We start from the raw sequence: 15,819 nt of genomic DNA, 5'->3' as shown, positions 1-15,819 counted from the left end.
ATTAGCGGCATCGTGCGAAATTAAAATATATATTTTTAATTTGTCTTTCAGCATAACTTTTATTCCAAGGCACACCCTTAGAAAAAATAATAATGGAGGTATGTACAACACAGTTTTATCATGTAAAAATATGCGTTAACGGTAAAAAATATAAACGATTTGCATATTAATATAATATTTTGTTTTAACAGTCAACAAGCCAGAACATCTTTGAGATTTCTGACGATGATATGATCACGTGCCTTTCACAAGATGAGGAAGATCATGTATATCGGCCTCTAACCCGTAAGTGGTCATATATTGTTTAACGACACCTACATAAAGTTACTTATTTATTTATATAAAATGTTGAAGCCTGTGAATATGTCTTCAACGGCTGCCGCATAATTTAAATTTATTTTACAAATGTTTATTCGTGCATAATTAATCAGAATTAATCTTATGCAGGAACGGCCGGTCAAGACCTGAGAAGTGCCGACCCATACGGTGCAGAATGCACATTTGGGGATGATATCAGAACGTTCCAGAATCCTTACATGGGGTATGCATCGTCACCACAGTCACAAAACAGCTGTAAGTATCCATGGGTATTTTATCGACAATACAAAATGCCTGTAAGTAGATCATGCAATATGTTTTTAAATTATACATCTGTATTCCACAAACAGCCCTACCATACCATGTGGGCAATCAGCCATTGAAAATCTTATACGCGATGCACCAGCGTGTTCACCACTGGCGCCGGCGTCAGAACTGCCCCGAGAGCATTCTATCGAGAGTAAGTTAATTATTCGACACTATACGTTCATTACATGCATTTAAATGATCATTTTTCCACAGAGCAAAATGTATATCACCGCTGCACATCTAAATGCTGTTTTATTTATTTATTTATTTTTTTTATTTCAGCGTTCGATGTAGATGCGCTATATAATATGGATCCAGTGGATTATTTCTGCGCAATAATGGTTGATGAATTGCCTGGAGAACCAGAGGCCCATACAACAGCGGACGGAATAACAATGCCGCAATTGTCCGATGCTGACAAAGAGAACCAACGCACACCGGTGCCTCTGAACTGCCATTATCATCTAGCCGGTTCTACACCGTTGATAATGAACCAATTGTACAATAACATCAAGCCAAACAGATGGGTGAGAGCTTTGCCACACACAACGCATTGGGTGCATGAACCATTAAATCAAAAGCGATTAAAGAGGAGACTGAGTTATACTGATGAATCAGCCCCTAAAAGAAGGCGATTGACCCCGTTGCAAAGTGTACCAGAAAGTTGTAACGGTGGTAAGAAATACAGGATCACAGGTCATGATGATGATGATGATCAATCACCATGCCTTAGTGTAAGCGCTGGCACAGATTGTGAAAAGGTTAGGAGGGTCAACAGGCATGATGAACAAGTGCCCTGCGCCAGCATTAAGACTACTGCAGAGGTCAGCAATATCACCTCAAAAAGAAAGAGCAGGCATACAAAAGAACATGTTATAATATTGCCATCTGTACGGGTCAGCCCTATTACAATATCAAACACCCAATCTGAAACAATTATCATCCCAGACACACAGGTAGAGCCCATTTTGATATGGGATGATGTTGATTCTTATCAAGATGCCCAGGTGTTATGGCCGTCAGATGTAGAATCGAGAGACGCGCATGAGGTGGTGTTTCAGGCGCCCCAAGCATCGGTGTGAGTGTGTCTGTGAATGAGCTGCCTTCTGCTGTGCTGGATGATGCTGTCGCAGGGCCACCAGGCGTCAGTGGTAGATGTCATTCAGCACCGCAAAACATACTGGACGAAGCTGTCGCAGGTCCATCGGGCGTAGGATCGACAGGTGCAGGTGTTGGTCGACAACCCACTACAGGTACACCAGTGACAGCAGAAGATGCGAGTATAATATCAAAATGAAAATATCACATTTTGTTAGGCATGATTTTTAGAGAGCTCACATGCGTGAAACACATAGCGGAGGGGCTGTTAACGCGACACACTGAAATAATGCACGGCGGACAACATGACCAGCGCGTGCTTTATGAATTTATTAACTGTTATATGGATGGCGTAACAGAACAGGGCAGACTAGGTAGGGAAACTAATGCATTCATACAGGCCCATGCATTCGGTAAAAAAAATAAATGACTAATTATGACGGGTCGTGGATTGAACCGCCATGCAGCGCGTAGAGAGCAGCGCTGTAAAAATACATACAGATGTTTAAAAGTAAAGCGTGCTATTCAGTATTTAATAAACGCAAGACAGAAACAGCTTAGACTAGGGCGACATGGCATGTTTAGATTTAGCGGCCAGAATGACAACGCAGCGTCGCGCCATGTAGATAGACGATCATCACAGATGGACCATGCCGTAGCATCACCTGTACCTGTCGGTCCGGAATCTCACGGTAACAATGAGGAGACGCACCCTGTGTTTTTAGAATCCATCGACAGATACGAGCGAAACCACCCTAATTTCAGGGCGTCTGAAATCCACAACCATTTCCGGTTTGTCAATTTGGATAGAGTTACATCGTTTGTAGATGCTATGAGGGCAATACACGACGCAATACAGACTATGTTCGACAGCTACAGGGTTAATGTCGACCCTAATGACCGTGTGCAGTTAAGGTTGGAGGGAGGAAACTTACACAATGCAATTTATTCACATCGCAGGCCGCACGATTCATTAGACGCCGTCAGTTTTTTTAATCAGATAACAAACACGCTGCAAAGTAATTCTGAGATTTTAATTGATACAGAGTTGAAATTTGTTATCTCTGTTTTCAAGAATCGCGTAGGCGGCGCCCTGATGGGTCGGCGCCTGCGGAGAATAACACACAGTCTTATTATTGAGAAACGCAGGCGTTTGTTATATGATTTCAAGAACAGCGGTAACAATTTGTGTCTGGCGGCTAATCTCTGCAAACTTCTGGACAATGAAAATGTCACAGATATAGTTATACATGATCGTGCTCTTGAGCTTCATAAAGCTTTGAATCTGCCCCTTGATAAGCCGATCAGCTTTAGTGATGTTGCTTGTTTTGAAAATCACTTAAAAGCAACAATTAAGATACTGTACTACAGTACAGACTGGCATTATTATTGTACAGATAGACAATACAAAGACAACATACTGTTTATCTTATGGCACGACGACCATTACTATGGTATATTAGACATAAAAGCGTTTGTGGGTGCCCGATTCTTCTGCAAGTTTTGCCACACAGCGTACCACCACAAAAATAATCACGACTGCCTCTTCTTTTGTATGGCCTGTCTCAGACAGGCGTGTGTTGATACAGGAAAAGCAGCGCTAATGCTGCCCTGTGTGTAGGGTGTTTTGCAGGTCAACTGATTGTTTAGTAGAGCACAAGGCTCTAGCGTTGTCTTCCAAAATACCATGTCTTGAAAAATTGTATTGCGACTGCTGCGGTTTGTACACTACCCCCAGTCACAAGTGTTGGGGAATGACATGTCCCATTTTGCAAGGTGTGCATTGGCAGTTTTGTGGGTCATTTGTGTTATATCCAAAACATTAAACCTGTGAATCCTACAAAAAAAGAAATTTTTTATGATTTTGAATGTATGCAGGAGACAGGTGTACACATACCAAATTGCTGTTACGCGTTAGCACTAGGCGGTGAATAGTCCTGGGTGATTCAAACAACAGCGGATGAACAATCCTGGGAGTTTCAGGGCATTGCTTGTATCGAAGACTTTGTAAAAACATTCATGAGACCAAAAATTTGAGGGGTTCACATTCATAGCCCCTAATGCCGGTCGTTATGACGGGTACTTTGTAATGCGCCAACTGATTAAGGAGAAATTTGAAATTGATGTGCTGGCGCAAGGCGGTAAACTGATGTGCATTAAGGTTCTTGATTTAAAGATAAGATTTATCAACTCTAAATTTTTTGCCCATGCGACTCAGTTGTTTACTAAAAGCGATGGGATTTGAGGGCTCAAAAGGCCATTTCCCGCATTTTTTTAACACCGCCGCTAACCAAAATTATATAGGCATCATGCCGGATATGCAGCATTTCGGCATACAATATATGATGGAATCAGAGTTATCTGAATTCAAAGAGTGGTATGAGAAATACAAGCATATGCCATTTAACTTCCAGGATGAACTTAAACACTATTGCAAGCAGGATGTGGTAATACTACAGAGGGCTTGTAAGACCTTCCAAGACGCTGTTTTAGCAATGATGGCAGAGGATGTAATTGTATATTTTAAAAAAGGGGCCCGTCATTGTTAAAAGGCACGTTGACCCGTTTCAACTTACCACATTAGCGTCGGTATGTATGGCCATGTACCGATGTAAATTTTTAAAGAAAAACACGTTGGCGCTTGTACCTGGCGATAACTATCATAAAACTCAGAAGCGCTACTCAACACCGGCCATACAGTGGTTAATGTACATAGCGCATACAGAGGGAATAGACATAAGACACGCGTTACAAGGGGGTGAGAAGAAAGTCGGTAGATACTACCTGGACGGATACGCCATTATCAATGGTGTACAAACGGCGTTTGAGTTCCAAGGTTGTTTTTATCACAGATGTAGCGCTTGTTACAATCCCCGATGATGAAAGCAAAGTGACTCAAACGACCTACGGCCAGTTGAGTCACAAGATGCAGGTGAGAATGAACTTTCTTAAAATGTGCGGGTTTCACTTGCGTGTTATTTGGGAGTGCGAGTGGAAAAAAATGTTACAAGAGGATGTGTGTCTACAGACATTTCTTAAGGACAGGGATTTGCCCGAACCCTTGGACCCGCGCGCTGCACTTTACTGCAGACGTACAAACGCCATAAACCTGTATCACCAAACACAGTAGGACGAGCGCATACACTACTATGATTTTACCAGTCTGTACCCATTTGTCAACAAAACCAAATCATATCCTGTAAAACATACCAGGATCATTTATAAAGATTTTGGCGATATCACAACATATTTTGGCATCGCCAAAGTAAAAGTGTACCCACCGCGCAGGCTTTTCTTTCCGGTTCTACCGGTTAAAATGCTCGGTAAACTAATGTTTCCCTTATGTCGAACATGCTGCGAGTCTGGGCAGGCAGAGACGTGTGAACATGACGACGAGCAACGAGCCCTCGTCGGTACGTGGTGTACTGTAGAGTTAAATTTAGCCATTGACAAGGGTTACAAAGTTTGTAAAATCTATGAGGTGTGGCATTTTGATAACCAATCCGATGATTTGTTTTCAGGGTACATTAAATTACATCTCAGGGACAAACAAGAGGCGTCCAGTTATCCCGAATGGTGTACAGACTCTGAGAAACGCCAAACGTATATAGACGCCTATCAAAAAAATGAAGGGGTGTCTTTACGGCCGGATCATATTCATATTAATCCGGCCAAGCGTCAGCTATCTAAGCTCTTTTTGAACTCATTGTGGGGTAAGTTTGCACAGAGGTGTAACTTACCCAACACCGCAATTGTCTCAGACCCCTACAAACTTTTTGAATACGCATTTTTGCCCCACTATGAGGTGTCTTCTTTAGACTTCATAGATGACGAAGCGATGGTGAATTGGAAATATGCCAAAGATCATTACACCAGCTCGCATATTTGTAATATTTTTATAGCCGCAATAACAACGGCATATGCCAGTATTGAACTGTACAAACTGCTGGATAGGTTGCAAGAGCATTGTCTTTACCACGATACAGACTCTGTCATTTTTGTCAGCAGGCTCGGTGATTGGAATCTGCCATTGGGTGATTAACTAGGCGAACTGACTAGTGAAAATCCCGGCTGGTGCGCATATAACAGAGTTTGTCTCAGCGGGGCCCAAGTCATACGGATATCGTTTAAATAAAGGAAAGACTAGTTTAAAAGTTAAAGGAATCACGCTTAATGTTGATAATGCGCAACATGTCAACTTTGACAGTCTGAAAGACCTGGTCTTAGATTACCCTTTAAACCCCGAAGGCGACGACCAGAAAAAAATTGTGATTCGCCAGCCCGGTATAGTGCCTTTTAAAAGGTATTGGCAGATTGAAATGCGTGTGCTGCAGAAAACGCAAAAGTGCGTTTACACTAAACGGAAGCTTACAGATAACTTCACAACGCTACCGTTTGGGTTTTAAGATGATATCAGGCTGCAACAACCCTTTTCATGTATTTTAGCAGGCCCCTCCAACTCGGGTAAAAGTTATTTTGTGAAAATGCTGCAGCATAATTCCACTACGCACCTCTCGCACGTTCCTGATAATATTGTTTGGTTTTACGCTTGCTGGCAATCAATGTACGATCATCTGCTGCGTGATTACCCCTGTATGCGCTTTATAGAGGGGCTACCTGAGACTTTTAACGACGACCAACTTTTCCCACATGATAAGGTTAATTTAGCAGTGGTTGATGATCTGATGGAGTCGGCTAGTAATAATTCGGAGATTGCGAAAGCTTTCACAAAGTATATACACCATAGAAATCTCAGTATCATGTACCTTGTGCAAAATGTGTTTTGTCAGAGTAAAAAGAGCAGAACTATACATTTAAATACAAAATATATGATTCTTTTTAAAAACCCTAGGTGACAACGCTGGCTAGGCAGAAGTATCCCGGTAAATCGATGTTCTTTTTAGAGGCTTTTGAAGACGTGACCAGAGCGCCTTATGGGTATTTACTGGTTGATTTAAGAAACAACACACTTGATGAGTACCGTTTACGAAGCGGGTTATTCCCGCCGGATACACCGGTAGCGTACATCTTTAAAAACCATGCTTCTAAAAAGCTGTAATTCTTCAACTTTTAGTCATTCACCATAGCGACACCATCAGCGAGCATGTCAGTGCATTTACGTTGTAATTGGGCGCTTTTAAAAGCATTAATAAAGGCACCACCGACTCAAAGAAACGCTATTTTATCCACGGCTTCAAATGATTTGGTGACGGCCATTTGTGAGATTGGGCTCAACACACTAAAAGGTAAAATACCATTGTCACGACGACAGTTGAATTACCTTAAAAAGAAGCGCAACATTATAAAAGCACTATGTAATAAGAAATGCACCATTGGTAAAAAGAAGCATTTGGTGAAACAGTCCGGCGGATTTATTGGCTCGTTGCTTGGCTTTGCTATACCGATAATAATGGGACTTCTGACTAATCGTTGATGGAATACACTGAGAAAATGTATCTGGTGCCTCAGCAGCAGATAGAGCGCTTGCGCAACAAACCGGGTAATGATGATATACGTAAAACAGCTGCGCAAGGCCTAGATGCAGAGATCATAAACATACTACAGAGTTATGATTTATCGGAGTATGATAAGGCTAAGCGTTACACATCCGCATTGCAGAAATATCTGGTGTTGAGTAAGCAATCTGATAGAGAGATGTCAACTTTAACTCTCTTAACGCCCGAAACGCCAACTGTTCCTCAAACAGCTAACACTGGACAGTCAGACGGTTCTGACGCCGTTTATCAAGAAGTTTTGGACGGTGTTAATGACCGGTATAGGAAAAACAGCGAGATACTTTTAAATAAAATAACTGGGTCTAAACACATCACAAACTGGAATGCTAAAGGCGAGTTTCTATATAAAGGTAACGCTGTACAGGGCTCCAACATGCTGGTTTTAATAAGAAGCGTCACGCAAAGTCACAGCATGTCGAGCCGTAAAATGCTGAATGGGTGGGGCGAGATTATGCAAGCCATGGCGGAATTAAATATACCGTCCACAGTGGTCGGCAACGCGTCCAATAGGCTGCACCTAGACCGTTTAAAGGCAGAAACATATACCGATGGTGTTGGGTATTTATCAACCCCACCATTGCTACAAACGCATAAGAAAGGATGCTTAAATGTTTTAAGCACCCCCGGATTAACAACAACACACGGTTACTTAATGCCTAGAAAAAGATCTTTAGAAGTGTTTAAGGATGCCCCGTGGCTGAGTCTATAACCTATTTGTATTGTATATTGTTTTTAAGCATATGTATTGTAATGAAGTTTAAAAATGTTTATTTATTATAGCGCTGTATCATTGTACATAAAATGCTTCAAATACCTTTCTGATTACAATTGTTATAATATTGCAACGGCGCTGTATCTGTAAATACTTTTTATGTTGCAATAAAATATGTTTATGATTTAGAACGGATTGTTTTGTTCTTTGTTTCTAATCGGTGTTTATGGAAGAAACACGCAACAGCATAATGTTTAAAACTGTTGTTTATTATAGTTATGAGGCATTGTACATAAAATGTTTCAAACGCAGGGTTGATTACAAGTTACACATTTCTGTATACATTTTTCAGTATAGCGGCTCAAACAATGCCTTTTCGGCAGCCGCCTTACAAACATTGCAACTACACGGTCATTATACTTTGTATCATTACTAAATTGGGACAGAATTTCCTCTTATTTGTAGTTTTTACACATTAAAAATATAAAGTAAATACAATATTGACCGCATACAGCGCTTGAAAAGCCTTGCAACCGGCGGTTTTGGTGACAAATGCTTTTTTAATTAAAATGTAAAAACTTTATGATATTCTTTGGGAAAATAACGTTGTCCGGCGCGAGTCCATAAGAATCAAAGAAATAACAAGCCCCCTCTTCATTAAAATAAATGGCTAACCAGTGTTCGCCGGGCTGGCCGCTACTTTCCGTGTTAATTACAAACGCGCAGGGGTACCGCGCCAGTTTATCGGTAGGCAACATATCACACACGTAGGTTCCTTTAAAATAACGGCGCGTGCTTGGTTCCGTGTAAAGAATGCAATTTATCTGTAGCGTGTTCATTTTCTCTTTTTTTGTGTGTTTTTTTTTTTTTTTTTCTCACGTAATGATAATCATTAGCAGATTCGATAAAATATTAAAATAGTTTCTTTCAGTTATAGGTAATCATACAACACATCGCGCCTTTGATTAATTTCAATGATATTATCAAATAGAGCGTAAATGATCACGTTGACTGTACGATCCAACGCTTCCGTGAAGCGGAATTCGGCGCATAGATTACCCGTTCTTATCAGGGAAAGGTGTTCTCCGCACTCCTGCTCCGGCGACAGATCAAAAGCAAATAGCGTGTAGCCGTTGAGGTACTCTTCGCGGTCGACCCGTATTCCGGCATCAGATTTCTGCTAGTTTGTGATCTGTATGAGCGACATATACTCTCTTACAGCATTACCGTATTCAAAGTCTGGTTGAATTGGTTTTGCTGGATGCGGCGTTCCATCCTGATAAAGGGATGCAAAGTTCACATTTTTATGTTCAAAACAAAGGGGGTTCCGATCAAGGGCACCTGAAAATGCTTCGTTGTCCACAAACCCGACTATGACCATTTTTGGCAGATTTTCTAGATCAAACACTCTACTGCCTGCGGGTACGCTGTAGATTTTCATTCCGATGCGGTCAATCGCGTATTTCGCGTTGCCGTTTAGCAGCACCTGCGCGTGCCCAATGCGCACGGCCGGTGAGACCTGCACTCTTTTCACAAAAAGGGATGCTGCGATGATCTGTATTTTAAAGGCATCCGCTTCAGCCGCCATTAAGCAGAATGAGTCTTTGTTTCTGGTGAGTTTAAACTTCAGGTCAACGGCGTTTAAAATTAGTTTATGCTGGTGGAAAAGGTTGCAGTGAAGCGGCCCTAGCAATTCAACCGTGCGACTCTGCGTGGTCGCTCCTGCTCATTTTCTGAAACCAGTGTTCGGGCCGTCCAGAACCCTGTTGTTATGTTCTCCAGCCACATCTTTATAAAATAATCCTGTGGTATGCTTTGTTGACAAAGCGTCGGAGCTATAATTCAATATAGTCTCAATGTACGCGCGGTAAGCGTAGAGATTGTTGGATTGTGATATGAGTCTGTCGCCCAAAGTAACATCCACTTGGCTGAATAATGTCACTATGGGGTAATTAATAAGGGAGACCCGGGCCACTTGGGCTATTGCTGTGTTATCGGTTCATACGATCTTGCACGTCACGTACAGCAGGGTGTTGTTCAGATCGTAGTAGTGTTCGCCACTGGCCGCTATATAAAATTCAAGCGGCGCTGTGTCGGATAATGCCACTAAAGGTTGAACTTCGACGTATAGACTTTTCTCTATGCTAGTTTGTGTCGGGGGCACGTCAAAAAGATCCAGCTCTGTTTTTGCGCATTCGACGGACTCGGAGTGTATGAAAGACATGCTGTTTAAAAAATATCACCAGCACCGCACTTTGGTTTTCTCTTCTTCTTCTTTAAGTTGCGGCGTCTCTGGCTTTTATTTAAAAAGGGGATGCCCCAAGGTGGAAACGCTATTGTGCGCTTCCGTTTTCTTTTAGACACACCTTTTCTTGTATATATTATTCCTGAACCATCTTCATTGGTTTGGTTCACCTCATGTATTTTATTCACCACCGCCGTTGTGGCATATCCAATAACATCTTTCACGATATTGCGCGCCGCAGTCTTCACGTGCGGTTTAGCTAACTCTAGACCTCTCCGGAAAAGATAAGAATACAGTACTTGCAGTTCCCTGCGCTCCACTGGGGTGGTGATCAAATTCCAAGAAATGTAAAGATGAGGGAATTCCCCCAAATGAATTCCTATGATGTTCTTTTCACAGTCTTTCATACACTTAGATGTTCTGAGTAGTGGATATACTACTTTAAATTCAGTGTTCCTCAAAAAAATATAGAAGTAGTGATAGTGAAGTACAGTTTATTATGACGTTAAAACATCCACAAAACACACAAATGGCAAGCAGCGTACCAGATATGATGGGGGTATAGGACAGCACATACCCCAAAAATAGCATACAAGGAGGTCTAAACAATCACCTCCCGGGATAGGTTTGTGTAATCCTCCTAGTTATAATTCCGTGGTAACTGCGCTCCAACCCCGTCACCTGGCTCTCTCACTGCTGCTCCTTAGACTCACCAACGTGTTTCTGCTCGTATAGAGCCTTTCTCAAGGTGTGAGTACTACTATACACTACTTCCTTAAATACCCTTTAACACATTCCCATTGGTCACTCTTTATTCTCTAAAATTTCACTGTTTAGGAACACTTCATATAGATATACTTCCCACTGTATCTCATCAATATAGATAGCTTAATAATCCAGACAATCTTACCTCAGACTACAGTTAAAATCAAATATAAATTAATAAATCAGCAGTTTGCGTTCCATTGGCTGGAACGCAAGCCACTTCTGCTGCGTCTTCCTGTTTGCCCCTCCGGATGTGATGGAGATTGACGTCATCTTAGTGCGCTCCATATTTAGAGCCTATACGTGCGTTCCATTCAATGGGACGCACGGAAAAAAGGCACCACTCTTCTGAAAAGGCTTCGAAAAATACCGCCTAAACCACATCCGTACATGGAAGCGCTGCCGTGAAAACCGGGTAATCCGTTACCGGCTTGCGCTTTATAATATTGCGCGTACAGCGGCGGATCACCATAATTTTTAACAGCGACCATTCTGCCCGGTTAATAAAAATCATTTTTGCGACGTCTAAAGATTAGTTTTACGATCGCTTTCCCAAACTTGAATGCTATGTTCTCATTCTGGTTGTTTATCTCTACGGTAATCGTGTCAAAATGCACTTTGCACAAAGGTAAATAATCTGGCTTCTCGTATCGAATTGTGACCATTTCGTTGTTACGCCCCTTAATTTCAACAGTCCGTAGCAATGGTACATAACTATCACCGACCCTCTGGTGTTCGATAATGTCTGTGTACACGTACAACGTATATTGCCCCCCGTTGATGTCGGCGCATGGCTTTAAAAACCTAATTTTAGGTTGTAAACCCAGTATTCTTGTCAGCTTAACACCGGCTGTGATCTGGTACATCGGCTTATTGTCGAAGAATACGGCACGTTCGAGGTGATCGTACCATAATTTTAATCCTCCATCCAGCTTATGATGCTCAATTTCAGCGTTGAATGCTTCGACCAGCGCCTCGATTGTTTCATAAAAACCGGGTTTAATGCACACCCTCGTGACATCCGTGTTCGGTCCATCCCACCTTGTTATTTTCAACACACAATCGCGTATATCGATTGTATTCCATGTGTGCGGGTATTGTATTTCTGTAAGAGCAACTTCCCATTCACCGATTAAGTGTATCGGCTTTGCAAATTTTGTTGTATAGTTAGAAATCTGATTTTGTGGGAATGTGTCCACCGACGCATTACTGGGCAATGTTATGTAGAACGACTTGTCATCCATCTATCACTCTGTTTAGAGTGTGATGCGCTTTATATATCTTTTATCTCAGATGCTGCGACCCAGCTGTTAAATTTTGCGGGGTAACCGCGCCACTTGACCAACGCGTATTTCCGACCGCCAACCGTCTTATTTTTTCAAATCTTTTCCACCTTGTAAGTTCTGTTATAGTTTTTGGGATTGCTTTGAAGTTCTTCGGGGTAAAAAATGCCAGTTATAACTTCACCGTACAGATCCGCCAACGTATAAAGTGGCCTAAGTCCTTTAGTGTTCACAGCCTGTATGACGAATATTTCCTCAGAATAATTCTGTTCATAGCCTTATATTTGTTGATGCGTACATGCTCACCGATGGCTAATCGAGGCTGTATTTTATTAGCTTTAAAGTATTCACCGTACGTCGTCTTAAAAATGCTCAAAGCATTAGAGGCGTTCACATCACACGGCGCACACTTAATCGTTCTATGATACGTGTTATTATAGCTGTATATGAAGTCCTGTAAAACATCTATATATCTGTAAGTATTCTGTGCTGTGAAATAGCACCACATCCGTGTTTTTAAAGTCCTGTTGAATCTTTCTATAACCGCTGCCTTTACGTCGTTGTTGGCCGTAAAATGATGTATATCGTATTTTTCTAACAGTTTTTTTAGGATTTTGTTTAGAAACTCTTTACCGCTGTTGGTTTGCAGCTTCTTTGGCACGCAGCCCTGCTGAAATATTTTTACAAAAGCGCTAGCGACAATTGCTGCGCTCTTAGACGTTAGGCTTACGGCCCAGGCTCTCTTACTGAATATATCGATAACTGTTAATATATACTTAAAATCATCGTTGTACTTTGCAAGGTCTATCAGCGATACCAAATCGCATTGCCATTGCTGATTTATATCAGATACGCAGATCATGTTCCTTTTATAGAATTTCCTAGCCGGTTTATGTAACGTATACGCGTCTTGTTTTTGCATCCATTTTTTAATTTCCGTTCTTTTAAACGCATCTTTATTGGCCTTATAATACTTATCAAAGCCGCTATAACTGCCGGGATTCAATACCGTGTAATACGCCTTTTTCATCCTCTTTTTTCGATTAGCAGCACGGCGTGATGCACCGTTTCTTTTGTTCGTAGGCATGGCTGCCTGCTAAATAAAGATGTATTTACTTTTATAGCTATCACAAAGTTTAACAACAATACTGCCTGTGTAAGCATTGAAACCGATAACATTTTATATCAAGCCCTGTCGCATTTATATACATTTGATTTAGATTTATTTATCAAACCCTATCAAAAAGATATCATTCCATATCAAATTTATATTCATTTAATATTAAAAACTATAAATTCATATAAAATTCATATTAAACGATATCAAAAGGGGAGGAACAGTGGGAGTGACAGGGGGCGGAGTTAGGGGAGGGGTTGTGGGCGTGGTACCTGTCAAATTAAGTTTGACGAAAAAGTGTTCTCTATCTACTCCCCCCCTTTGTGACGCCAGTGACAGTAGCAGTACAAGGTGTCCAGCTTCAGTGTCACAGTGATCCCTGGCATGTTTTATCCAATTCAGAACTTTTTCAAACAGGACTTTTTCAAAAGGTAGATGCATCCACCCTTTCAGCCGGTTAGGACTAGGGTATACAACGCAGATGGACTTGTGACGTCACTCCCACGTGACCCGGCCTGAAAGGGGGAGGGGCGGGGATGCTAATGGGGGACCAAAAGTGGCCCCTCACGGGCTCGCTGTGCTTGCCACTCTTCGGGCACGGTGGCTCGCTGCGCTCACCTGAAATATTTATTCCCCCTCTATGCCCTAGTGGATGGTAACGCAGGAGTGGTCCAGCCTCCTGCAGCGGTCACGGGGTGGATACGTCACAGAGGTCCTTTCTCCAACTAGGAAATAGCAGCAACCCTTTCGAAAAGTCCTGATTGGATGACTGGAGGCAAAAGAGAGAGTAGTGGAAAAGAAAGAAAGTAAGCAATAAAAAAGGGGATAAAAAGAAAGGGAAGAGTTCAGGTGGAGAAAGAGAATTAGGCACACAAAGTAGAAAAGAGAGATGGTGTAAGAGAGAGAGAGAGAGAGAGAGAGAGAGAGAGAGAGAGAGTGAGAGAGGGTGAAAAAAAGATCCCCATGCAGCACCGGTGTCAACTGCTATATTTTTTATTTATGGTTTATACTTAACTAAAGTATTTATATTTAGATGCAGGGGATTCTGATTAAAATTCTGAATGACACTTCGAAGCATGATCACTTCAATGTCCTACTGTTTCATGATGATTCTGAAGTGTGGAAAGATTCTTTCATGAAAGCAACTCCGGAGAACATTAAAGAGGCCCAACAGTTTACCAAGTCCTTTGGATATCATAGTTGTAAGTAACTTTATCTGTTACATTTCTGATTTTCTAAGAGGTTTATGGAAAAGCATGTGTAATTTAATATATTTCATTTCTGTGAAATAAATGGACTGATTCAGAGTCAGACATTATTGCGACCGCTTTAGGTCTTTTACGGTAGTCACATCTGCGACTTTATGCTAATGCCAGTAACAGCCCTTCCCCTGGTGTACAGCCATGCGTCTGTGTGTGCAGCCCTTCCCCTGGTGTACAGCCATGTGTCTGGTGTACAGCCCTTCCCATGGTGTACAGCCATAAGTCTGTGTGTGCAGCCCTTCCCCTGGTGTACATCCATGTGTCTGGTGTACAGCCCTTCCCCTGGTCTACAGCCATGCGTCTGTGTGTACAGCCCTTCCCCTGGTGTACAGCCATAACTCTGTGTGTACAGCCCTCCCCCTGGTGTATAGCCATGCGTCTGTGTGTAGAGCCCTTCCCCTGGTGTACAGCCATAAGTCTGTGTGTACAGCCCTCCCCCTGGTGTACAGCCATGCTTCTGTGTGTACAGCCCTTCCCCTGGTGTACAGCCATAAGTCTGTGTGTACAGCCCTTCCCCTGGTGTACAGCCATGTGTCTGGTGTACAGCCCTTCCCCTGGTGTACAACCTTGTGTCTGGTGTACAGTCCTTCCTCTGGTGTACAGCCATGTGTCTGTGTGTGCAGCCCTTCCCCTGGTGTACAGCCATAAGTCTGTGTGTACAGCCCTCCCCCTGGTGTACAGCCATGCATCAATATGTGCAAGAACTGCAATGCCCACTTTGAGCATTGTTAGATGCTGAAATCCTGTTTGGTGCACCTTTAGACGCAATCATCAGTTGCACCATAGAAACTTACACCAGCCCCATGCTAGATGCAGAAACTCCGTCAGAGTGTGGTCTCCAATGTGAATGATTATGCATCTGAGTTCACAACCAGTTCAGTGACACTCCCATAACACTGCCATAAGATGGTACATCTCCGTGCGTCTAAATAGACACTGCCCAGGAACCTCCAATACATTTTTTTTTATCTTTTATTTTAAAGACACTACAAGACAGTAAAAGATTCAGCAAATAACAAATATTAAAAAGTGGGAGACAGAATATTATACAGAATAACATTCATATTGTCCCACCAAACTTACATTCAAAAATAGAATATCATGTATTCATTTTTTTAATTTTCTTATAAACTACAGATACAGTAATCTGAAAATTAGACAATGGAGACCCTTGTTAAAGCAAACCTAAGTAAA

At 41.9% G+C, this 15,819-nt stretch overlaps 1 protein-coding gene across 1 annotated transcript in view; it reads left to right on the top strand.

Moving 5' to 3' along the window:
- LOC148511946 (inter-alpha-trypsin inhibitor heavy chain H3-like) overlaps positions 1–15,819 on the top strand; it is a 342,978-nt gene that overhangs the window by 177,270 nt on the left and 149,889 nt on the right. The window contains exon 8 of the mRNA XM_088482498.1: positions 14,403–14,562. Within this exon, the coding sequence (XP_088338624.1) occupies positions 14,403–14,562 (160 nt within the window). The remainder of the gene's footprint in view (positions 1–14,402; positions 14,563–15,819) is intronic.

The sequence above is a fragment of the Taudactylus pleione genome, unplaced genomic scaffold, assembly GCF_031769625.1.
Source record: "Taudactylus pleione unplaced genomic scaffold, aTauple2 ptg000289l, whole genome shotgun sequence".
Taxonomy (NCBI): Eukaryota; Metazoa; Chordata; class Amphibia; order Anura; family Myobatrachidae; genus Taudactylus; species Taudactylus pleione.
This window is presented reverse-complemented; position numbering and strand designations above follow the sequence as displayed.